This window comes from Zalophus californianus, chromosome 11 (genome assembly GCF_009762305.2).
Source record: "Zalophus californianus isolate mZalCal1 chromosome 11, mZalCal1.pri.v2, whole genome shotgun sequence".
Taxonomy (NCBI): domain Eukaryota; kingdom Metazoa; phylum Chordata; class Mammalia; order Carnivora; family Otariidae; genus Zalophus; species Zalophus californianus.
The window spans coordinates 10800769-10827694 of NC_045605.1; the positions used below are offsets into that span (position 1 = coordinate 10800769).

The window sequence follows — 26926 nt, forward strand, 5'->3', positions numbered from 1 at the left end:
GAGGAAGATCTATACAGTATCTATAAAAACATCCCAAATTTTAAAATAAACAACTTCTAAATAATCTATGGGGCAAGAAAATCACAAGAGAAATTAGAAAATATTTAGAGCAGAAAAGTAATGATGGGGCACTCGAGTGGCTCAGTCGGTTAAGCGTCTGCCTTCAGCTCAGGTCATGACCCAGGGTCCTGGGATCGAGTTCCGCATCGGGCTCCTTGCTCAGCGGGGAACCTGCTTCTCCCTCTGCCTGTCGCTCTCCCTGCTTGTTCTCTCTCTCTGACAAATAAATACATAAAATCTTAAAAAAAAAACAGAAAAGTAACGAATATACAACATATCAAAATTTGTGCAATGCCACTAACCCAGTGCTTAGAGGAAATGTATGGTTTTATTTTATTTTTTTATTTGAGTGTAGTTGACACACAATGTTACATTAGCTTCACATGTACAACATAATGATGCAAAGAAATTTATACATTATGCTACGTTCACCACAAATGTGGCTACCATCTGTCCCCATACCTCAGTATTACAACATCATTAGCTATATTCCTTATACAGTCACTTAGTCATTCCATAACCGGAAGCCTGTACCTCCCACTCCCCGTCACCTGTTCTGCCCAACCCTCCACCCCCCACCCGTCTGGCACCCATCCATTTGTTCTCTGCATTCATAGGTCTGGTTCTGAAAAGGCTACATACTGTATGGTTCTACCTTTAGGACATTCTAGAAAAGGCGGAACTTTCTAACATTAAAATTCTATATGGTTTTTAGTAATACTGTTTATAACTTTTCAGAAGGGAAGGACCAAGGCTTTATTTATTTCCACTCTTAGGAAGAAAGTAGGGAAGCTACCCCTTAAAGAGTCACTGAGTCCCTGGGAACCTCGGGTGTTCCTAGGGACCAAGAGTTTGGAGAAGCAAGAGTAAAGAAACAAGCAGGGAGGAATTTGCTGACAGTTGCAAGCAGAGTAGAAATAGATTAGACAGGGTGGTGTTGGGGAACCTGAAGAGGAATGTTTAGAGCAAAGAAGGGAGACTAGTGAATAGAGGCGTGGCATGACTCTGAAGTCCGTGCACAGTGGAGTAAAACACACTGGAGTTGGCTGGAGTTCTCCAGGGCTGTGGGTGCAGTGACTGCCACAAGGCGGCGCTCTGACTACATCTACTTTGGTTTCCACTGTGCTTTTCATTGTCCCCCTCTTCTCTCTCAGTCTTCAAGGGCTCTAACTAGAGGTCTGTCACACTCCAGCCATAGTCAGCCAGCCTATTATTAGTGCCAAGCCTTCCGCCTGGAGCAATGACAGTGTAAATTTCAGCAATGGCAGAAGGGGGACAAATACAGCTGTTGTGCATTTTAGAATAATTGCTACAGGCCATTTGGAGACTGCTTTATAATAATGGCACTTATACAGACTTATACAATATTTCCCTTTTCTGTTTTATTCCCCCCCTCAACACTTTGCAACATGAGTTTGTTAATCCACTCATGAGTCTACAATTATTGTCTCCCTAATTTTATTTGATTTTACTTTATTTTATTTATTTTTTAAAGCAACAGGCATTTATTTGGGCAATTAGAATTGCAAGTCAGAAAACAACAGATTCAGGTAGAAACCTGGGTCCTGTCTGCTCCCCAGTTTTACAAAGGAAGGTACCATCCAGCCCTTTCATACCCTGTTCCTTCTGCTAAGAGCTCCGCTCTCCCTGCCCTCACCTAATTGACTGTCTTTTCCCAACACAAAAGCCATTTGTGAAAAACCTCTCCTCACCCGACCCAAGTCTGCCTCTTGTTTTTGCTTCCATTGTCCCCTGTTCACTCACCGGCTAGCTCGTGTTCATCTCATTGCATTCTAAATGGGTCTTATCTATCACCTCTGTTCCAAGTTCCTTGAACTTTCTTATATTACCCAGTGTCAGCCACAATTCCCCACATAGTGAGCAGATGAATGGATAAATAAAGCAAGCTCTAACAGATCAAAGCCCTTGCCCCATCTTAAGTCCATAGCAGGGTTGGAAATATCCAGAAATTTAGACCCGAACCAGAATATCTTCCACCTGCTGTGGTTGACCGTGGCCTCTCCACAGAAGAGTTGTTCTGTTTTGTTTTTCTTCTTTTAAGATTTTATTTATTTATTTCACAGAGAGAGACACAGCGAGAGAGGGAACACAAGCAGGCGGAGTGGGAGAGGGAGAAGCAGGCGGAGTGGGAGAGGGAGAAGCAGGCTTCCCGCCGAGCAGGGAGCCTGATGCGGGGCTTGATCCCAGGACCCTGGGATCATGACCTGAGCCAAAGGCAGATGCTTAACGACTGAGCCACCCAGGCGCCCCTCCACAGAAGAGTTCTAAATGGGCCTACATGGAGAGGTCCTGTGTCCTGCATTGAGCCACAGATCAGGGAAGATTCCCAGAGCTGGCACAGCAAGACTTCAAGGCCCATCACCTGTGCAGAAGGCCTGGACAGCACGGACCACTGAGTCAGACTACCTGCCTTCCATTGCAGTTGAAGCCGTGTCCTGGAGCTAATGTAGTCAGAGGCATGAAAAGAAGCAGCAAACCTGTGATTCCATGTTCCTCTGGTTTTGGGGGCACATCTCACTCCAGGTAACTGTGAGACCCCTGAATTTGAGTCAGCCTCTGAGAGAATCAGAGAGGCATGAACTACCTGTGTCTGTGTCCCACATTTATCCTTTGCACTGCTGGCGGGCTGGTTCTGGAGCAAACCAAATAAAAGCAGTCTCGCTCTGAAGATCCCACCCATCCTGTGTGAGTTGGTGGTGGAAGAACAGCATATTGGGTTGGGTATGGTTGTGAAAAAGCTCGTCCTTTTTGGCGTCCTCTTTCTTGCATAAACCAAGCTTCTTTTCTGCCCACTTGTCAATTCTTCCCTCCCTCTCTTTGCTCCATCCTTCTCACATGTTTAGTGAGTACTAAGTAGGTGCCAAGCTCTGTGCTGGAGATACAGAGATGAATAAGGCACAGTGCTCTACCCTCAGGGAATTCACAGGATTCTGGAAGAAATAGGGAAGTAAACAAATAGTCTAATTAAAAAAAAAAAAGTCATAATATACTTGAAAAAATGCTATCATATAGGAGGTCTCCATGAGGCCCCGGAGGTTCAGGCAGTGGGGCCACGGCACACTAGCAGATGTTCAGCAGCCAGCTGGTGGGAGGAGCCCTCCTGATTGGTAGCGTTTGCTGATTTCTAAGTGTGGCAGACCTTCCCATCATGGCTGATTTCAAGCTACTAACCGGATGTCGCTGAACACAGAGTTGGGAAGGTCAACACACAGTTGGCTTTTTTGTTGCAGTAAGAGCCAGCTCCAGTATTCAACCATGATTTCACCTTCTAAGACCCTGAGCAGAGAATCCATTCAAGTTGTGCCTGGGTTTCTGACCTACAGAACCATGAGCTCATAAATGAGTTTTGGTTGAAGCTGCCAAGTATGTGGTAATTTGTTATGTTGCCATAGAAAACTAAACAGAGCCTGTTAATACGGATGTCAAAACTAACGCTTAGAAATGGTAAGCAATTTGACCAAGGCCATGAGCCATCTAGCAAGTGATGGAGCAGGGAGGGAAAATGAGATGTCAGACTCAAAAGCCTGGAAACTAACTCCCGTGTTCTTTGACTTCCCATAGAAAACCATGTCACATAGCCATGAAGGGCCAGAGTCATGGGGGGTACTATTCCTCTGTTTGTTTATTCATTCATTCATTTTTAAGGACCAGAAAAAAATGTGCGTTGTTATTAAAAATGAAATTCTGAGCCAGAAGAAAATCAAATGTTGAGTGTGGCTTTGGACTTTGAAGTGGTACGCCAGTAGTTACCTTGATATTTATTTCAGAGGATAATGCTATGGAGTAAAAGAAATTTCATACGCGACTCTACTCATTAAATATTTGATTTTGGCTGGAGCATCCATTTCTACTTTTCTCCTCCAGCCTGACCAGATGTGCTCAGAAAATCTGGTTTCCCCCGAATATGTACATCTGTCAAAATTCCTGTCAATTTTAGCACAACTGCCAAGGGAGTGAACAAAGAGAGTTAGCGATTAACTTCAAAGAACTTTGTGGGAGAGGAATAAAGATATTTAAGGTCTATTTTGTGAACTAATTGCATTTGCATATTTATGGGATTTACTGATATAGCGGTAATTAAAAACTATTTAGTAGTCTTAAAGGACACATAACTCAGTCGCTGTTTGCATAATAAACACTTCCTTATTATGTTTGCATAATAAACCCTCTCCCCGCCTTCTTCTAAAAGACATTGGTCCAGCTAAGAGGTGTCATATCTTACTTGGAAATGATGGAGAAACAAAGTATAAGGGCTCACGGGAATGTGGAGAGGGGTCTACTGAAAGGAATACATCTCTAGGTACTCAGTTGTAGGCCCGACCTAAACTGTGTTCAGGAAACAGCAGATTTAAACTTCAGATTAATAAGTCTTTCTTTTCCCAGCTGATATTTAAGAAGCCTGAATGCTGAGCTCCTGACAATTCCAATTTTTTTATTTTAATACACTGATCTGCTTGAAGGGCCTGAATGGGGTTCATCTCACATTCATCCTTCCTAAAGAGCTAAGAGCGGGGTAGTGGGGGTGAGATCCTTGAGTAATGGATTATAAGAAACAGTGTGAGTTAAAAAGTACTGTATTAAGGAGAACAGACAGTTTTCATGAAAAACGAAAGGTTGAACAGTGAAGAGATACCAAACGTAAAGGCACTGAGTAAACAAACTACATCCAGACAGGACAGTAAGGTAGGAAAAAGAAATATCTGAGCCATCTGGTGATGCAGAGCAGGGCGATCAAGAAAGATCAGGAAGCATCTGTATATAAACTATTTTGAAGACCAGTCACTCACACAGAACCTTTCCCATCTTGGCAGAATTCATCAGCCAGTAAAGAGCTGTAATGGGCAGGATCACCAGACTGTTGTTAAATTAGCTAATGAAAGTCGTAATGTACCTGTATTACACATCATTAGCAATGGCCTTCCAGTAACAGATGGGTATATGAGGAAGTGAGAAGAAAAGGGAGGGGAAGCATGTCCCAGAAGGTTTGACTTAGAGCCATGGCTTACTGAAATGCGTGGCAAGAATATAATGTCGATCATCATCTCGATTAAACCTTTGCATAAAGGCAAGCTTCCACGTTGCCTTCCAATAAAAAGTGCGGTGCACATGGATATGCTGCCTGTAGCTTGCCTTTCTCCCGATGGACAGGCCTGGGACATTGGTGGCCAGATCAATCCTTGGTGATCTTCTCTCTTAATAAAGCCCCATTTATCTGGCCACCCTCTCTAAAGGATATTTCTCAAACTTTTCATAACTTTGTATCAAATTTCCTCTACCAGATTACATTTTTTTCTGAAATATTTTCAAATACACAGCAAGATTGGAAGAATAGTAGAATGAACCCCCCCACCACCAAATGAGAATAAACTGCCAACATGATGCTCTGTCACCTGTGAGTACTCAGTGTGTGATTCTTACAAACAAGAACCTCGCATGATCTCAATTCCATCAAAATCAGGGAATTAGCATTGCTACATCATTACCATCTAATCTACAGGCCCCAGTTTGAGTTTTATGAATTCTCCCCAAGATGTTCTTTGTAACAACAGGATCCAAGCCAGAATCACACGTTGCACTGAGTCATCATGTCTCTTTAATCTGCTTTTTTGTGTGATATAGTTTCTCAGTCTTTCCTTAACTTTCATAACCTTGACACTCTTGAAGATGATATGCCTATTTTGTAGAATGTCCCACGGTATGGGGTTATCTGGTGTTTCCTCCTGGATAGATTCAAGTTTTGAATTTTTTGCAGGATGATAGCAGAAATGCAGCTGTGTCTTCTCAATTCCTCCTATCTCATGGCACACAACTCCCATGATTGGTAATGTTAATTTTCATTGTTTGATTAAGGTGTTGTCTGCCAGATTTCTCCATGGAAAGTTGTGTGTGTGTGTGTGTGTGTTTAATCATTGTGATTAATGAGTATCTTGTGTAAGTGTCCTGTTTTTCATCAAATTTTCACCAACTAGTTTTTATCAGACATTGATGTTTCTTGAGTGAATAATTACTATGAAGATTCTAGCATTCCTTCCACGTTTATTAGTTGGCATTCTTTTTTTTTTTTTTTAAAGATTTTATTTGAGAGAGTGAGAGAGAGAGCAGGAGACGGGGCAGGGTCTGAGGGAGAAGCAAACTCCCTGCTGAGCAGGGAGCCTGATGCGGGACTCGATCCTGGGACTCCGGGATCATGACCTGAGCCGAAGGCAGTCGCTTAACCAACTGAGCCAGCCAGGCGCCCTTATTAGTTGGCATTCTAACTTAAGGAAAAGCCTTCTCTTCTTGCCATTCATTTGTTTAAATCAGCATGGACTTGTGGCTTAGTAGTTTATTTAGTGGGTTATAATTCTTCACCATCATTATTGATTTTGATGCTGGAATTGTCCCAGATTTGGCAAGTGGGAGACCCTTCAGGCTGCTTATGTCCTTTGCTCATGTCCCTATTATTCGTTTTAGCACTTCTTTACTTTGTGACGCAACGAGATGTTCTAGGCTCTTCTTACACTTCTCCTGTCCATCCCTGAAATCAGTCATTTCTCCATTTCCTCCTTTTAGGTAGGTATGTTATTTAGAAACTAAGCTCTGGGTATTGGGTATACTCATTGCTACTGGGGTGTCCCTCTCCCCAGACCCACTGGTGGACAGAGCTAGGGATGTGTGTTTGTAAGGACATGTGTACACACACATTTCCATCTGTGTTTATTTCCCTTTTTAGCAACATGTATTGAGAACCATGAGTTCCTGCTGATACCTACAAAACGAACTCAACACCACGGGCTTGTCCTAGTTTTGTCCATTTCCATATTTGTAACTCCTGTCACCAACAGGACACCAATCGGGCTACATTTTATAGGTAGATGAAAATTAAGACGAGAGCTTCATAGATTCTAAACAAAGGGACTGAATAGGAGAAGAGGGATCAGGTATGTACTCTTCCCCCTCAGTTTGCTCTGTGAAACTCATCTCAATCCTGTGCCTCTACAGTAAAAAGCAGACAGACGCTGGAAATGGTATGGAATTTAGTTTTTGTTTCTAGAGCATCTAGGGTTCTACCAATGGCAGATAGAGTTATATAGAATCATGCCTCTTTTTCCTTAATAATGAAGAGCGGATGGATACTCAAGCAAAAAGTGAAAGAAAAATCTTATCGAATGATGTTAAACTTTAGTAACTCTCATCTTCAATAAGCCTGGAAGCATCCTCTCATATGTAGTTACTTTCTGAACTGTACGCCGTGACAATTGAAGATGCACTCCCATTTATCAAAAATCGATGTTTCTTTTAATTAAAGGGGCTTAGGAAAAACAAAAAGCACTTTTCCCACTGTATTGTTAGCAGTGGTTCTTCATTAGACAATACCAGGTTTCCATTAGCTTTGTGTAATTCCAGAGTCCAATAGCCACTGTCAAATGCTGAAGATGTAGCTGCATAAGTCTGATTTAGAACAGCTATTTAGAACTCAATTATTAATGAAATTAGTGTCCTGAATGTCAGCAAGAGCACTGCCTTAGGTAAAGACTGTAAAGGAAATCATATTAGTGTGGAATTTCCTCTCCTTAGGGGCTCCTCTTAGATTACATTATTCACTTAGCTATCTCCTGTCAGGGAAATTGAAATGTTGGCCATGATCTGATCCTGGGGCAGAACCAAATGGAGAAGTTAAGGGGTATCGCAGTGGTATCGATTCCAAAACATTTGTGTGGTGCTGGCATTGCCTTTGGTCCTGTTTAGTGTTTACAAAATAGCACCAGCAAGGACAGCATCCACTGGCCAAGAGAGAAGAATGGAGTGAAGAGGAGCCCCTTTAGGAAAAACTGAGTGGCAGTCCATCCGATAGGCAAGCTTACATGTCTTCCCTTGGGCCGTGCCTGGGGACACGGGCAGGTGCCATGGTTCCTCTGTGGCCCTTCGTCCTGGTGGCTGCCTCAGGTGGGTCCTTTCAATGATTTTATTTTAGGCGTTGAATGTTACCTCTTAGAAGCTAGAGACAATATTTTTCTACCTTGTGCTGTATAAGTCCTTACAAGTGTTCGTTTTTATTTATCCTCTGTAAAATGCCAGTCCTGCAAAGCTACGTGGAGCCCAGTGATCTGTTATGTCTTTGCTCTCACAATTACAGAAACATATATACAAGCAGAGTCACACAGTGGGGCTTTTTACACACAGCTGAAAATATGCTCTGAAATGTTCTAATTGTTTGATAAATCTCTGCTTCTCTAGAAATCAAGCTCTCTTTGTGGCACTTTATGCCGATAGTTTGGGGCATTCTTTTTTAGATTTGCTTTTATGTCTGAATAACAGATTTTTATTATCCAAAATAGTCTTGGCTTCATTATAAGCTTTCAGTAGCCCAGAGAAAGAGTCTCTTGGATACAGCATGGCCACAGACACCTGGGTATCATTTTGGTATCAGGGGTCTCCCCTCGCCGTACAAAGTTTGTATAGATAGTGAATATATCTCTAGAGACAAGTACTAGAAACTTGCATGTTTTGATTGTACAATGCCCCTTAAAATACTTTAAAAACTAATATATTTTTCTGAACTTCTAGAACTGAACTTTTGTGGTACGAGTATTACCTCCACTGAATTGGGCCATTTGCCTTAGGATCCAATGGATTCTTAAAACAGGCAACAGATCAAGAATATATGTTTATGCTGGTGTCCCCACCAACACCCTACTTTCTTGAGGGGTCTCCTGGAGCTCATATCTAGGAGTTTCCATGTTTTCAAATGTAACTGGAAGTGGAGTGAGTCAATTACAGAGATGAGGAAGGAATTTGGTAGCCTGGCAGCTGGAAATGATTTTTTATTGGGTGGAGAAGAAAAATAGCCACTTATCATTAAAGTAGGGAAATCCTGAACGTTGAACTTAAAGGATAAAAGCATATCTTAATTATAAAAATGAGAACAGGAAATTTCATTAAATGCCAAATGGGTTTCTTAGCAGAAAATAATTGTGAACATTAAGCTAAGTAAGACAAAATAGAGAAATAAAGGTAAGGAAAAGGAAGGAATTCTTCTTAATGATGTCTCTTTCTAATGTTTTGTATTATGCTTGATTTTTGCTCTAAACGTGACAGAAAGTGTGTTTTAATGGTGCCTCGTAATCAGTGCTTGACCATAAATCATACTGGGGACATGTGTTGCAGAAAAATCTGCCCTTTGGAACTTTTGCTGGGTTAATATCAAGATGATTTGTAAATACAAGAGTACTAAGCCAACCACCAATTCAAGGCCGCTGCTTGAAAGTAGTGTCCTGGGAAAGAGGCCTAGATTAGGAGACCTGTTTAGTTGCTCCTGCACTACTCACCAGCCATGTGACCTTGAACAAGCCAATTAATCTCTTAGAGATTCAGTTTTCCTGTAAGTTAAATGTTCATTTTGCATATTGTGAAGATCAAATAAGATAGCATTGTGAAACTGTAAGGTGCAATGCAAATATAAGATACTTATGACCTGAAAACATACATATACAGAAAATAAAAATGGGCTGTTTTTGCCCAGTGATGTACACCATGTAACACATCAGTCCTCTTTTGAAGGGCTACTCACTGCTGTCCCTAATAGTCTCAGGCAGCCAGGTCAGTGTAATGTCATGATTAAGAGCTTGGGCTTTGCATCCAGATCAGTCAATTGTGTTTAAATTCCAGCCTCTTCATTGGTAAGCTGTAGGACTTTGGGTGGTCCTAACCTCACTAAGCCTCTAGTCCCTCACCTGTAGTAAAGGGACTCCTCATGGGGCTGGAGAGTACCCGTCTCGTGAAGGCTATTGTAAAAAACAAATGAGATAATTCATGTAAAATGCTCTTAGCCCAGTGCCTGACATACAGGGAATTCAATAGACCACACACCTAAATCTCAATCTCCTTGTAACTTCTCAGATATATGTATAACTCTTATAATCCTAAAGATGACATACTCACTAAAGCGAGAACAGCTCTTTTCATCAGAGTGCCCAGAACTCTTTAAGATAGAATTCGTTAAAGCGAGGAAAACAAAGGAATAATTCTATTGTATTCTTACCTTTTTTTTTAATCTCTCTTCACCTAAAAGTGCTTCATAGCTCAGTCCCTGACACATTCTACTTTCCAGAAATCTTACAAGTGAATTATTTGGAGCCAATTATTAACATCCATAGAGGCAGTGCTAGCGAGGAATCTTTCCTGGGTCTGTGGATAGCTTCCATCAGTGTCTGTTGAAACATCACTGAACTGTGAGTCATTTAGTGCTTGTGTGAATGTCACATTAGCTTTCAAGGGGCATAATTTACTGTTAATTAATGGTCACTTAAATCCTTAATCTCTCTCCTGTAATTGATCTTTCTCCTCAGGCAAATTTGCATTCATAGTAGAAATGTAATTTATTATTTCTTCCCATTTTAAACAAAGAACGCTTTACCCTTATAGTTTATTTAAGCATACTTTCATTTCCTTATTTTTCCTATCGTTGCTTGTTTCTCTGTTGTTCCTAGTTCTAGATTCCAAACTTTCTCTTTGATATGTTCTGGAAAATATGTTTATCCATAGGGGACGTATGGATTGTTTCCTAGAAAAGATAGCAGAAGGGAATTTGAGTCTTTATGAGCAGAGGGTATAGAGGAAACACATTCATCTCCCAGAATTATGTTTTTACTCTGTCTCAGATAGTTTCCTGTATTGAAACATGCACATTTCAGTGTTTCCCCAACTGGGACTTGAATTGGGAGCTCCCAAGCAAGGTGAAAGTGAAGTTGCCCAGAGCGAAGTTCACAGGAAAAGCACCAGACCAGCTTTGCTTTGTGCTCCTGATTTCTCTCCCCTGGGGTGCCCCAGCAAGAAACGATCTCAGGTAGAGAGATTCATAGCACGTTTTTCTGACAATCACGGTTCACAAAAACCCTAAAAATGATGCCTGCTGCAAGCCACCTACCTTAGTCCTGCATGCCTGAAGAGTAGATGCCATTTTAGGCATCTTCTTGGGTGAATAGTTAGCGAGTTAAAATGCTCATTAGCTTCGCAGCTCTGGTGGTAATGAAAGTGAATTTTCCACTCCCATAATGAGTCTGCAATTGCACCTCCAGCGTCGTTGTTAGCATTTTGGTCACACCGACATTGATAAATCATAGAAATTGCTGCCTGTGGCGGCGGGTGACACGACATCATTCATAAAGAAATGGGTATAAACAGATCTGTCGCACAGGGAGAAGATATCTCATTTACAGTTTCCTGCTGGATCCCGCATACCTTCAGCAGCTCATCAAAATAACCATCAAAACCACTGAGAGGTGAGGTGAATTCACGCACAGGACACTACAGATAGATTTCACTCACGCACTATGGCAGGAGGTGTGCAATTTGCTTCAGTCCAATGACTTAGCGAAGCTTTGAATCCCCCAGGAGCTAGCAAAGCTTGTGAGCAAAATATCTTTTTGAAATTCAGAGGAAACCCTCACAAATTTGTCAGTTCCAATTGTTGGTGCTCATTTCTCTTGCTTCTTTTCCCCTGGCCTCCCCTACCTCAACACCAATCACCGCTCCTCTACAAATCAGGATTCCCAGGCCATAAAGAATGGTTCTTCTCTGGAACCAGAAAGAATTTTTCCCAAAACGAAGATCTCATTTTCTGACAAATGTGTTTTATTTAAAGACAGTTGAGTGAAAAAAGAGATTTTTTTTTTTTGAGGAGAAAAGTATGAATTGGAATTTTATTAATCCCATTATTTAGGAATCCACACAGATCTTTGGGTTCACTGGTTTGTCCATGTTTCTGCTTGGATTTCCAATTTAACTATTGAATTACAAATGGAAAAAATCAAAAGAAAAATCCAAGGAAGAGATCACTTTTGGCTAAGTGTATAGGAAGGTTTTTTTCTGTGTATCAGGAGGGGGTGATACAGGAATAAAAGATTCTGTCTCCAAGATTCATGATTGCTGTGAAAACAGAATTGTAGGTGCAGTTTGGATCCTTGGAGATCGGGTTGATTTATTTATTGTCACAATGAGCTGTCTCTGTTGGGCAGTCAGTTTACTTTAAATAAGCATCTGCCAAAAAGCCCACCAGCTGGCTGGGAACTTCAGCAGTTTGGAGTAAGCTGAAAACCATATTCTGCTAGGAGCCACCAAGTCTTGAATAGTCTGAGATCTTCTCAAGATGCTAAGCTCCTCTTATTTTCATCCTCACGATGACAGTTGTGTTTTTCAGAAATCCTAGCCATAGATATGCCTCATCCCAGGAATCCTGCTCTGTATCGTCTCACCAAGCAGCTACTACAGAAATATCACAAGGCAGTGAGGCCAGTTCACGACTGGACCGAGGCCACCACGGTGTATCTGGATGTGTTTGTCCACGCCATATTGGATGTGGTAAGGACCGTCTTACCCCTTCCGATTCCTGTTACCCTTTTGTAAAACTACCTGTTTTATCAAAAAACAAAACAAAACAAAACAAAATCCTGCTGTTTATGCAGCAGCCTAGTTGAGCTGGTAGGGAGGTTGTACTAGACTCGGGTTAGCAGTGAGCATGAGGTAAAACATTTATTAGGCAAATCATGCTTTCTAGTCCCCGACTTGCAATGTGAGAGGCAGATCGTCTAGAAATAGGAGTTTTATAGGAATTAAGACATTTTAAAAATGGTGGTCATAGACCACTTTACATATTTTATGAGTTTGCTGAAACCAAAAAATGGTAATAGGTATTTTTTTTTTCCTTTGGCTCATATTTCTTAGGGATAGTAGTCGATTTAAGAAAAACATCTACCACTTATTGCCTGAAATTGAGAAAAAGAGCAAAAAGGGTCCTGGTGCTTGAGTTTATACAAGGTGTTTGCTAAGGGCGGTGAGGGAAGATTTGTTTATAAACTGTCTTCTATATCTAGAAAGTGGGTTGTTGTGGAAATTAAATGAGAGAATTCATGGAAAGCAGTTAGCAGAGATCTTAGTACGCCCTCCATAAATGATGGTTTATCCCTCCTTCCTTTTTCTCCTTTTTTCTTAATCACTAAGTCTTCAGTGTCAGTAGGTCCCAGATTTATTTTGATTTTTCTTAAGAGCAGACTTTACTTGTTTGTTAATGTAGTTTAATATTTTTTTCAATTTACTTCTCATAACTTTTTTTTTTCTAATTGAGGTATAACATCATATGTTGAAATACACAGATCTTAAGTATACAGTCTGATGAGGTTTGATAACTGGGTGCACCCATAGAATCCACACCCCTATCAATATAACAAATATTTCCATCACCCCAGGAAGGCCCCTTATTGACTTCTCAGCCAATCCCATTCCTCCATCCACAGAGACAAACACTGTTCCAATTGCTTTCATCATAGATTATTTTTCCCATTTCTAGAATTTCATATGAATGACATTGTGTGCCCTCTACTGTGTCTGGCTTTTTCATTCAGCATTATGTTTTTAAGGTTCACTCATGTTGTTTTATCAGTAGTTTTTCTTTTTTATTGATGAGTAGTATTTGGTTATGGTTATACCATGCTTTGTTTTTCCATTCTTTTTTTTTAGGGAGGGAGCACAAGAGCAAGCGGGCAGGGGGTTGGGGACCGGTGGAGGGGCAGAGGGAGAGGGAGAGAGAGAATCTTAAGCAGGCTCCATGCCCAGCGCAGAGCCGGACACTGGGCTCAGTCTCACAACCCTGAGATCATGACCTGAGCTGGAATTAAGAGTCAGACGTTTAACCCACTGAGCCACTCAGGTGCCCCTCTTTATCCATTCTTATGTTGATAGGCATTTGGGTTGTTTGCAGTGTTGGGACATTCTTAATAAAGCTGCTATGAACATTCCTATGCAAGACTTTTTATGTACATGTTTTTATTTCTCTTAGGTAAAACCTAGAATTGGAATAACTGGTTCAGACAGGTGTACCCTTACTAAGAAACTGCCAGACTGATTTACAAAGTGGTTGTATATTTTACACTCCCACGAGTCAGCTATGACAGCTTCCATTGCTCCACATCCTCATCAATATTTGGTGTTATTAGTCTTCTTAATTTTAGCCGTTCTGTTGAGGGTGTAATGGTATTTCACTGAGGTTTTACTTTAAATTTCTCTGATGGCTAGTGACCAGGAATTCTTTTTCATGTGCTTATTGGCTACTTACATATCTTCCTTTGTGAAGTACCTTTTTAAGTCTTTTCCTTTTTTTTTAATTGGGTTGTTGGTCTTTTTATTATAGACTTACACGCATTGTTCATATATTGGCATATTTTTACACTGCAAATGTTTATTACCAATCTCTGCCTTGTCTACTAATCCTCTTAATGGGTCTTACGATGAACAAAGATTTTAAAACTTAACGAAGTCCACTGTAAATCAATTCTTTAGTTGTGGTCTGTGCTTTCTGGGTACTAAGACACCTTCGATACTCCAGGTTCACAGAAGTATTTTCCTGTATTTTCTGCCAGAAGATTTATAGCTTTTACCTCCTTAGATTTAGCCCTATGGTCTATTAAAAATTAATCTTTGTGATGGTGTGGGGTATGGGTCAAAGTTTTTGTTGTTTTTGTGTTTTGTTTTGTTTTGTTGCATTCAAGGGGGAGTTGAAAAGGCTTTCCTTTCACCATTGAATTGCTTGGTGCCTTGGTTGAAAATTAAATTGACTGGTAAGTGTTGGGCTATTTCTCTTGAAATCAGGCAGTGTAAGTCCTTTGCATTTCTACATAAATTTTATAATCAGCTTGTCAGTTTCTATTAAAAAAAAAACTGCTGAGAGTTTGTTTAGAATGGTATGGGAGCTGCAGAGTAATTTAGGGGAGAATTGACAACTTAATAATATTAAATATTCCAGTTCTTGAATACATTATGTCTCTCCATTTATTTGGGTCTTCAGCAGTGTTTTATAATTTTCAATGTAGAAGCTTTACACATATTTCTATTAAATGTATCCCAAAGTATTTTTGATGCTGCTATAAATATTACTTGAAATTTTTTATTTTCTATTTATTTGTTATTATAGAGGAATATTAATTCTGCTTGTTGACTTTGTATACTGTGGTCTTGTTAAATTCACTTACTAATTTTAGCAGATTTTTTGTAGGTGAATATTGTCTACATATACAATCATGGCATCTGTAGATAGTTTTACTTCTTCCTTCCTAAATCTGTTTATACTCTTTATTTTTTCATTGTCATGTTGTATTGCCCCTGGCCCCTCCTACAATTTAACAGAAATGGTGAGAGCAGACATCCTTGTTTATTCCCATTCTTAGGGGAAATTTTTTCACTATTAGGTATGATGTCAGCTATAGCTTTTTTTTTTTTTAAGATTTCATTTATTTATTTGACAGAGAGAGACAGCGAGAGAAGGAGCACAAGCAGGGGGAGTGGGAGAGGGAGAAGCAGGCAGCCCAGCAGGGAGCCCGATGCGGGGCTCGATCCCAGGACCCTGGGATCATGACCTGAGCTGAAGGCAGACGCTTAACCGACTGAGCCACCCAGGCGCCCCCAGCTATAGCTTTTTTATCAGTGTTCTTTATCAGATTGAGGAAGTTCCTTCCTATTTCTTGTACACTAAGAGTTTTATTTTGTTTTTTTAAATCATGAATATATATTGAATTACATCTAATGTTTTTCTCCATCTATCTGGATGATCAGATAATTTTTCTGTTTTATGCAGTTAATGGGGTAAAGTACTTTGATTGATTTTCAAATGCTAAAATGTCCTTGCATTCCTAGGATAAACCCCTTAATCTCAATATATTATCCTTTTTTATATATTTCTAGATTTACATACCTACTTAATATAGATTGCATCTATGTTAATGAAGAGTATTGGGCAATAGTTTTTATTTATTTATTTATTTATTTTTGTAATGTACATGTCTCATTTTGGTATCAGGGTTATGCTGGCCTTAAAAAACTGTTAAAATGTCTTCCCTCTTCAATTTTCTGAATTAGTTGTATAATATGGATATTTTTCCTTTTAAATGTTTGATAGAATTCACCAGTAAAACCGTCTAGGATTGGAGTTTTCTTGGTGAGAAATTATTCAAATGTGAATGTGAATTTAATTTCATTAACATGTTTAAGGATGTTCAAATTTTCTATTTCTTCTGTGTTGCTTTTTTTTTTTTTTTTTTTATGTTATGTTAGTCACCATACAGTACATCATTAGTTGTTGATGTAGGGTTCCATGATTCATTGTTTGGGTATAACACCCAGTGCTCCACACAGAACGTGCCCTCCTTAATACCCATCGTCAGGCTCACCCATCCCCCCACCCCCTCCCCTCTAGAACCCTCCATTTGTTTCTCAGAGTCATAGTCTCTCATTCTCTCTCCCTCTGATTTCCTCCCCCTTCATTTTTCTCTTCCTTCTAATGTCCTCCCTGCTATTCCTGATGTTCCACAGATAAGTGAAACCATATGATAATTGACTTTCTCTGTTTGACTTATTTCACTTAGCATAATCTATTTATGCAAAAGTTGGGTATTCATCCTAATAACGTTGATGCAAAAGTTGGGTATTCATCCTTTCTGATGGCTGGGTAGTATTCCATTGTATACATGGACCACATCTTCTTTATCCATTCATCTGTTGAAGGGCATCTCGGCTCTTTCCACAGTTTGGCTGGACATTGCTGCTATGAACATTGGGGTGCATAGGGCCCTTCTTTTCACTACATCTTTGTCTTTGGGGTAAATACCCAGTAGTGCAATTCCTGGGTCATAAGGTAGTTCTATTTTTAAATTTTTGAGGAACCTCCACACTGTTTTCTGAGGAGGCTGTATCAACTTGCATTCCCACCAACAGTGTAAGAGGGTTCCCCTTTCTCCACAACCTCTCCAACATTTGTTGTTTCTTGCCTTGTCCATTTTTGCCATTCTAACTGGTGTGAGGTGGTATCTCAATGTGGTTTTGATTTGAATTTCCCTGATGGCTAATGATGATGAACATTTTTTCATGTGTCTGTTAGCCATTTGTATGTCTTCTTTTGAGAAGTGTTTGTTCATGTCTTCTGCCCATTTTTTGACTTGATTATTTGTTTTTTGGGTGTCAAGTTTGAGAAGTTCTTTATAGATCTTGGATATCTTGTGTTGCTTTTAATAATTTGGGTTTTTCAAAGAATTCTATCTATTCATCCAAGTTGTCAAATTTGTTTGTTTATAATACTGCTTTTTTCATCCTCATGTGGGTAATTTGTGTTTTCTCTTATTTTCCCTTGACCAATATTGTGAAAGTTTTATCAATTTTACTTATTTTTTTTTCAAAGAACCAAATATCTACTTTGAATTTTATCTGTTGTTTATTTCTCTGATATCTGCTCTTATCTTTACTTAATTTCTTTTTTTTTTATTGTTTTCCTTTACCTACTTTCTTAAAGTGGAAGCTAAGATTATTGATTTTAAACCTTTCTCTTTCTAATTTTAGCATTTATATTGTAAATTTCCCTTTAAGCACTGCTTTAACCATATCCTACAAAATTTTGAAGCATTTAAAATTGAGACATAAATTACATAAAATGAAACAATTTTGTAAAGCTAATCACTCCACCCACCCCCAATACTTGGCAACTAGTGATCTTATCTTTCTCATTATAGTTGTGCCTTTCCAGAAAGTATTTTACCCTTTGTTTTGGCTTCTTGCATGTGGCACAATACCTTGGAGATCACACATGTTTTGCTCTAGAGTTGGTAGCGTTCCATTGTGCAGGTGTGTGTACTGCAATTGGTTTATCTGTTTACCCGGTGTTGGACATGTGGGTTATTTCCAGTGTGGGGAAATCATGAGTAAAGCCACTATACACAACTGCATATGTTTTCACTTCTCTTGGATAAATACTTAGATATAGGATTGCTGAGTTGTATGATAAGCCTGTGTTTAACTTTATAAGATACTGCCAAACTGCCTCCCAAAGTGGTTGCATCATTTTGCATTCCGCCTGCAATGTATGAGAGTTTCGGTTCCTCCACATGATTGTCAGCACTTGATGTTGTCAGTGTTTCTAAATTTTAACCATTTTGGTAGATTTGTGGTGATAGCTCACTGTAGTTTTTAACTTACATTTCACCAAAGACTAACGACACATTTAATGTTTGTGTGCTAATTTGCCAATTGATATCTTTTTCGGTAAAGTGCTCAAATCTTTTAGCCATTTAAAAAATAGTGTTGTTTATTATCTTATCAAGTTGCAGGAGTTCTTTATATGTTTTGGGTCTATTTCTGGACTCTATTCTATCCAACTGATCAGTGTTTCACCTGACACCAGCACACTGCCTCAATTACTGCAGCATTACGGAAGTCTTGAAATTAGAGTATGTCTTCCAACCTTCTTCTGTTTCAAAATCATTTTGACTCTTCTAGGTCCTTTGCATTGCCATATAAACTTTAGAATCAATTTCTATTTTTTTAAAAAGTGCTAGAATTTTTATTGGGATAACATTAAATCTATAGATCAATTTGAAGAGAATCAACATTTTAATAATAGTTTTACAATCCATGAGTTCATCTTAGCTCTCCATGTACTTAGTTCTTTAATTTCTCCAAGTAATATTTTGTAGTTGTCAGTGTTTCACACATATTTGGTTAAATGTATCCCTAAGTATTTCACATTTTTGGTACTATTATAAATGGTATTTTAAAATGAGTCTCTTTGTGGTTAGCATACAAAAAATACAGTTGATTTGTATGTATTGGCCTTGGATCCTGTGATCTTACCATCTCTTATTAGTTTTATAGGTCTTTTTGTAGATTCTTTCAGATTTTCTATATAGATCATGTTGTCTGTAAATAAAGACTTCATCTTTATTATTGCTTCTTTATCTCTATTCTTTCTACCTGTATTTCCTTTTACTGTCTGTTGCACTGGCTTCAACCTCCAGTACAATGTTAAATAGAAGGGTGTACTACTCCATAAATACCAAATTCCACTAGCATGGAATATACAAAGTTTGATAGTATTATGAAAATCTTCTCTAACTTTTTAAATCTTTGTGGTTCTAGTAATTTCATAGTGAAGAGTGTTAAAATCCTCAACTATAACTGTGCTTTGTCTATTTCTCTGCTCTGTTATTAGGTGAGTATACATTTAGAATTACACGTCTTCCTGATGAACAGATCCTTTTATCGTTATGAAATACCCCGCTTCATGTCTGGTAATATGCTTTTCTTGAAGTTTTTCTCATGCTTACTTCTTGCATGGTGTATGTTTTGCCATCCTTTTATTTTTAGTCTCTCTGTGTGACATTGTATTCAAGGTCATTTCCTGGAGGCAGTTGGGTCTTGCTTTTTATTTTTTTAACTTTAATTTTGAAATAATTATAAATTTACAGGAAGTTGCAAATAAATTTTCAGGGAGATTCTATGCACCCTTCACCCAATGTCCCCCAATGTTAACATCTTAGGCAAATGTAGTATAGTCAGTTGTAGAACATTGACATTGGTTCAATCCACAGAACTTATTCAGATTTCTCCAGTTTTACATTTATTCATTTGTGTGTGCATGTGTGTATGTAACTTTATCACATGTGTAGCTTTGTAACCACTGCTACCACATCAAGCTACACAGTCATCACCAGAGGGCTGCCTGGTTCTACCCTTTTATAGGCACAACCCTGTCCCTGTCGCCTATCCCTAACCACTGGCAACCAATTAGTCTCTCCTCCATCTTTGCAATTGTGTTATTTTGAGAATGTTCTATAAATGCAAATAGACAGTATGTAACCTTTGAGACAGGTTTTTCCATTTGGTGTAATTCCCTTCAGGTTCACCCACATTGTGCATATCTTGAGTTCATTGAGTTTTATTGCTGAGCAGTAAGTATTCTGGGGCATTGCTTTTTTTTAACCCATCAACCTATGCATTTTAACTGAAGCATCTCATGCATTTACCAGTACCATCTTGCTATGTGCTGTCCAGCTGCTCCATCTGTTTTTGTTGTTCTTGTTCTCCTTCTTTTCCTTTTATCCTGCCTTACCTTAAGTAAATTAAACATTTTTTTTTTAATATTTGACTTTAGTTCCTCTGTTGGCTTTTTAACATCCTTCTGTATTATTTTTTAGATGTTGTTTTAGGGATTTCCATATCCATCATCCACTTAATAGGGTGTACTTAGAATTAATCTTATTACCCCTCACATAAACTGTACAAATCTTACAACAGTAAAATTCCATTTCCCCGCTCCACTGTCCTTTGTACTACTTTTTCTTCAATTTTACATTTACATACATAATACAGCCCACAATACAATGTTATTATTTTAATGTATTTTGTTAAAATAACTTAATAATTTCTCTTTATTTATTTAAATAGAGATATTTTTCTATGTTAATATCCTAATGCTGTGCTGTGAATCATAGACTCTGATTTTTTGACTGAGAATTAGGCATTGTAATTGATTAAAAAAATAATTTGAAACTGAAAGTATGTAACAGGATTTACATTTTTTTTTGTCTGATACAAGTTATTTTAAAGCCTTATTTATTCATTTGAGAGAGAGAGAGAGAGAGTGCATGCGGGCAAGCAGGGGGAGGGGCAGAAGGATAAGGAGAGAGAATCCTCAAGCAGACCACCTGCTGAGCATGGAGCCTGACATAGGGCTCCACCCCGAGATCATGACCTGAGCTGAAATCAAGAGCCGGCGGCTTAACCGACTGAGCCACCCAGGCGCCCCGTAAATTATTTTAACATCACTTTCCTCCAGCTCAGATAAATCCCTAATCATTATTTCTTTATAAACAGGAACATTTAAGTGATACACAAGAAAATCTCAGTTTTCGCAAAAGTACTAGATCGTAGAAAATATTTAATTAAATGCCAGGAAATATCCACCCCTACTCCAAAGGCCTGGTCCTACATAAGCTTCAAAAGAACTCCCTTCAATTTCCTCTGTATTTGGATATTGAACTAAAATTTTTGAGAGTTAATTTCCTGGGGTTATATCTTCACATACTTAGGGAATATTAGTCCTTGCTAGTTGTCAGTGGGTTATTATGACTGCATTGTTTATCAGACATTGTACAATGGGAATAGCATGATTTGAATAAAGACACATGCTATGAGCCATGTCATGCAAAACCCCAGGACATGGATATGATCAACTTGGAGTAAGGCAATAAGACTACCTTCAGGTCTATCCTCATTGTGCCACCTTCTACTTCATATTGATTAAGATCAAGTAGAATTGCTCAAGCTTTCTTTCCGAGGACTATTTGGAGATAAATATAGAAAAGGAGCAAAGTTTCTATGTTAATATTTTTCCCTTAGAACAACTATATCAAATTGAAAATTTTTATCTATTTCTTTCTATCTTGATAAAAGAGAATAAAACCAGATTCCTTACAGTGGTTAAGGAGAACACCATTATTTTTTCAAAGATATGTTTTCTCCACTGGCGTGGAATATACAAATTTTTTACTAGAGTACGTTAGACGGTAATACTGTCTTATTGAATTTGGCAGACTTTCCTTCAGAAATCTGGAAAAATCTCAAATTCCATCCCTCTAGTTTTATCCCTGTCTACTGCCTTAGCCTTATCCCCTCAATACTACAATGAAACCAACCCCTTGTTGTCTCCTGCCTGTATGCTGTTTCCTCCACTGAATGTCTTTGTCTTCATTCTCCATCTGCAAAATATTACAGTCCTTCAAATCTCAGTTCCCAAAAGAGATTTCCCTCAAGTCTGCAAGCTGACAACCATGACTCCTTTCTTTAAATCCACTGAAGTCTGTACATTTCTTAACACACAGAGTTATTTGTTAAAATGTCCCATACCCTAATTTATTAATAAGCTGCTTGAGGGAAGGGCTTGCTTACTCACGTTCATATTTCCCAGAATCTGCAGCACAGCGTATCTTACTTCAAAGACACTGGCTAAATATCTGTCAACAATTAATTGATTAGGATAGTCTAATATGCCTTGCAAATGTCTCTAGTACATTCAGCAGGGCTAAGCCCAAAGTTCGTTGCGGAGGCAGGGTCAGTTTTGAAGGACTTGATGAAATCGTGCACAGAACGGGACAAGGGTACCCCCCGTGTGAACAGATAACTTATTGGGTGCATCTGCCAGCAACTTTTTTCTGGAGGGAGGAGCTTTCAGCCCTGCTTTCACCACGGCACCTTGCTTCCATTATAATGTTTTGCTTCCTGTTTTGTTTATATGAAAGACTACAGTCTTGTCTTAGAATTTCTGGGTATTATGAGTACCTTAGGGAAATCTGATTATAGAGATAGTCTACTCAACAGTAAAGAGTTTCAGTTTGTTTCTGTTGAATTTTGTCAATTCCGAATCCCAGATACCTTTGTATTCCAGTCCATTGACTAGAGCCTCCCAGCCAGACATTGAGGCATCTGTTTCTATAGTCTTCAGAACTGGGAAAGATAAATAAGAATGTGCGGGAATTATCTGTATATTTGCTAACCACCAATTTAGATCTAAATAGACTCCCTCTGTTAGGAAGACTAATGAATTCCAATTCTCTGAAATATCCTTTGCTTTTAACAAGCAAGATGGAAGGTATCTAAAGAAAAAAGAGAGAGGGAGAGATACACAGAGGGAAAAGCTGTGAATAATGCCACCAGAGAACCAATTATGTTCACCAGCTGGCATTGAAAAACTTGTTTCCTTTGACAAAAAAAAAAAAGAGAGAGAGAGAGATTTCAGTTTTAGCCTCAAACTCCTTTTTGACATTGTGTTCTTTAGGGCTGAATGACAAATCCTCCCAGAAACCCCCTAATACATTAGAAAAAAATTCTTAACACTTGTTACATGTAACATGACAAAGCAATGGGCAGGAAGAGAAAAACGAGCTAAGGCATCAACATGGCAGTTAATACGAATCAACTGGGTAAAATAATAGTCTCTCCCGCCATGACTGAGTCAGTGACGCATTCACAACTTGACGTGATAGAGATTAAAAAAAAAACACACCAAAAAAACTGATCAGGACATTTCACAGATGTAAAAGTATATTTGTTGTAGTTACAAGCTATGTTTTCCAGTAATACAAATGGCATTTTGAACCTGGTTCCCCCCCCCATTTGTGGGGAACCCTCATCGATGGCAGCTAAGCCTAGAATCGAGCCCTTTGTGCTTTAGTCGGGGAGACAGACACCACATCTTACATTGTCAGTAAATCAAAGCCCAGTTCAACAGCATGACAGTTCAGAGGAAGAAAATCAAATCTAACTAAAAAATGCTGATTTTAAAAACATTATCTATTTCAGAATCTCTCAGCTGGTAAAACTTGGAAGGAAGTGGTGTCACCTCAAGGTTCATTCATGTTGTAGCATGTGTCAGAATTTCTTTCCCTTTTAAGGCTGCATAATATTACGTTGTATGTATATACTACATTTTGCTTATGTATTCATCTTTGATGGACACTTGGGTTGCTTCCACCCCTTGGCTATTGTGAATAATGGTGCTCTGAACATGGGTGTACAAATAACTGAGTCTCTGCTTTCAGTTCTTTTGGATTTATACCAAAGAATGGAATTGCTAGACCATATGGTAATTCTATTTTTAAGTTTTTAGGAACTGCCACTGTTTTCCATAGCAGCTGTATCATTTTATATTCCTACCAGTAGTGCACAAGGATTTCAATTTCTTTACATCTTCACCCACACTTATTTTCTGCTTTTGTTTGATTTTGTTTTGTTTTGTTTTAGTAGCCATCTTAATGAGAGTGAAGTGGTATTTCACTGTGGTTTTGATTTGCATTTCCCTAATGATTAGTGATTGTGTTAGCCAGCTTGGACTGCCATAACAAATACCATAGACTCTATTTCTCACAGTTCTAGAGGCTGGCAAGTCCAAGATCAAAGTTCTAGTCAATTAGATTCCTGGTGAGAGCTCTCTTCCTGGCATGCAGATGGCTGATTTCTTCCTGTATACCCATATGGAAGAGAGAGACATCATTCTCCCTTCCTCTTCTTCTAAGGCCATCAATCCTAGTAGATGGTGCCCTCATTTAACCTTAGTGACCTCTTCAAAGTCCTTCAAAGTCTAAATTTAGTCATATATGAATTTTGGAAGGACATAATTTGGTCTATAGCAGTGATGTTGAGCATCTTTTCATGTGCTTATTATCCATTTGTATATCTACTTTGGAGAGATATCCATTTTGAAATAGGGTCATTGTTTTGTTTTAATTTGTAGAAATTCTTTATTCTGGATATTAACTCCTTATCAGATAAATGATCTGCAGATATTATTTCCATTCTGTGGGTTGTTTTTTTACTTCTTGATGGTGTCCTTTAAAGCACAAAGTTTTTCATTTTGATGAAGTTCCATTTACTTTTTCTTTGGTTGCCGGTGGTTATGGTGTCATATCTAAGAGACAATTGCCTAATTCAAAGTCATGAAGATTTACTTTGTTTTCTTCCTTTTTTAAAAAAAAGATTTATTTATTTATTTATTTGAGACAGAGAGAGTGTGCACACACGAGCGGGGGGAGGGGCAGAGGAAGAGGGAGAGAATCTCAAACAGACTCCCTACTGAGTGCGGAGCCTGGCACAGGGCTCTGTCCCAGGACCCCGAGATCATGACCTGAGCCGAAACCAAGAGTCAGCTGCCCAACTGACTGAGCCACCCAGGCACCCCTCCTGTGTTTTCTTCTAAGAGTTTTACAGTTTCAACTCTTACATTTAGGTTTATGGTCCATTTTGAGTTAATGAGTTAACGTTTGTATAGGGTGTGAGATATTCCTTTCAATTCCTACGAAGATAGTAGTTTTAGAATGCTCTTTACTAGAGGAGATATGAAAAAATTAGTAAGGAGGGGGTTCCTTTTTTGTTTGTTATTCTTAGGGGTCTTTTAAAAAAATTACTCACTCATTGCAGACATGGGGAAATCGCGTCTGTTTATATCATCAAAAATACACTTCATTTACATTAAGCTTATTCAGTCTGTTTGATAAGCAGAGAAATCCAAACATAAGGTAACTTAACAGGAATGGCTGCCAAGAGCAGTTGAGAGAACACTCTTTGAAATACTATGAATAATATCTTGATTACAAATGAAAGCTTGGTGGGGCACCTGGGTGGCTCAGTTGATTAAGCGTCTGCCTTTGGCTCAGGTAATGATCCCGGGATCCTGGGATCAAGCCCCACATCGGGCTCCCTGCTCCACGGGAAGCCTGCTTCTCCCTCTCCCAACCCCACCCCCTGCTTGTGTTTCCTCTCTCGCTGTGTCTCTCTCTTTCTGTCAAATAAATAAATAAAATCTTTAAAAAAATAAAATAAAAGCTTGGTCCCATCTTTTTATCCCAGAATTGGCTAAGGCTACATGTCATTTTTTAGTTTGATTAATGGCAGAGTAACTAATTAGGGTAGGAAAGGGATTAGCAAATCAGTCAAGATGTCAGGTGTAGTCATAGTGCCATTTTGTCATAGATACTATAGTAAAGTTCATAGTGCCAGACATGAGTAATAAATAGGAACCGAGAATACTCAGATTTGAAGAGTCAAGGCAATGCTTTTAAAATCAGCATTTGTAGTTAGATTTGATTTTTTTCTCTGAATTATCATAGTATTGAATTGGATTTTGATTTATTGCCATTCTAAGATTTGGTACAGATTTTCTTTTTGCTTTGCAGGATGCACAGAACCAAAAATTAAAGACAAGTATATGGTACCATGAGGTAAATGATGTTTCCTTCTGTGCATGCTGGACTCTTGATCTTAAATCAGTTGCAAAATGTAATTATTCTAAGGAATAGACAATTTCTTTGTGTTTGCAACTTAGCTTCTTAGATCTGCAGCAGACCTAATTTATTAGAATCTATGTAAGATATACAGTCATGGTTTCTGGTTGGGGCACCATCTTTAGGAGCTGGGAGGAAAGTCCTCTCCCCTAACAGTGCCAACAAACAGATCAGTTGGGTTATTCATCCAAATCCCTCTTCAGTTCTTTGGTGAGACTGACATTGCCCCTTTTTGATAAATTTCTTTTCTGGCTACTCCTAACAGGTTTGGGTTGATGAGTTTTTATCCTGGAACCCCAGCATGTTTGATGAGATTAGAGAGATCTCTCTACCTCTAAGTGACATCTGGGCCCCTGACATCATCATTAATGAGTTGTAAGTGTGCTGGCGTGTATTTCCATGGGGTTTAAAACTGCTTGGACTATTCAGGCCAGTTGTTCTTACTTTTGGTCATTGTTGCTATTTTTTTTGTTTCTCAGCTTGATAAGGATCACGGTGTTGGGAATATTCAAGTTAGAAGTACCATGATTTGACATCATTTAAGATACAGATTTGATTACAAATGCTTGAGGTTACTCATGGATTATGTCTGTGTTACAAGAGTAGCAAGTGAATTAACTTTTGAGACTGTGATTACTGAGTCCATCTGAATTATGTCATTGGGAAATGTGATTCTGTATTTGCACTTCTAGGCAAGTCCTGGGTATCATGGTCACTACCGTCTCATAATCAGTTCTGTTTGTGGATTGAAATGATGAAGGCCCTCTCTGTGACAGCGAGGTCTCTTGTGTTTCCATAGTGTGGAAATTGAAGGATCACCCGACCTTCCGTATGTCTATGTGAACTCATCTGGGACCATTAAGAACTCTAAGCCTATCCAGGTGGTTTCTACGTGCAGTTTAGAGACCTACGCGTTTCCATTTGACATCCAGAACTGCAGCCTGACCTTCAGTAGTGTCCTGCACACAGGTAAATCGCAAGACGCATAGTCTGCTAGCGGGAGACACATTTGTGCTGGGTTGGCACACATAGGTGAGATTCTGTCGTGCCATCCATCAGGTGCATTTTATTCTTGCACATAATTGACTCTTTACAAATCTAAATCTCTTCTTATAGCTATTTGGCTCCTGTTGTAATCAAACTAAGTATAGTGTTGTGCCCAGGTCATTGCTGCTGTTGGTTTAGGAATACAATATTCGGCCTCGGCTGCCACTGAG

The 26926-nt window shown here is 38.9% G+C and overlaps 1 protein-coding gene across 8 annotated transcripts in view; it reads left to right on the forward strand.

Annotated features, from left to right (window-relative positions):
• HTR3B (5-hydroxytryptamine receptor 3B) overlaps positions 1-26926 on the forward strand; it is a 49960-nt gene that overhangs the window by 9340 nt on the left and 13694 nt on the right. For 4 of the 8 annotated variants that reach the window (XM_035722797.1, XM_027579087.2, XM_035722796.1 and 1 more), the window contains 4 exons: positions 12260-12420; positions 25602-25646; positions 25975-26084; positions 26509-26678. In XM_035722797.1, coding sequence (XP_035578690.1) covers positions 12277-12420; positions 25602-25646; positions 25975-26084; positions 26509-26678 — 469 coding nt within the window. In that variant the 5' untranslated portion in view covers positions 12260-12276. Of the gene's footprint in view, positions 1-11268; positions 11343-12246; positions 12421-25601; positions 25647-25974; positions 26085-26508; positions 26679-26926 lie in introns of those variants that run through there. The other 4 variants (XM_027579091.2, XM_027579088.2, XM_027579092.2 and 1 more) reach the window with 4 other exon arrangements.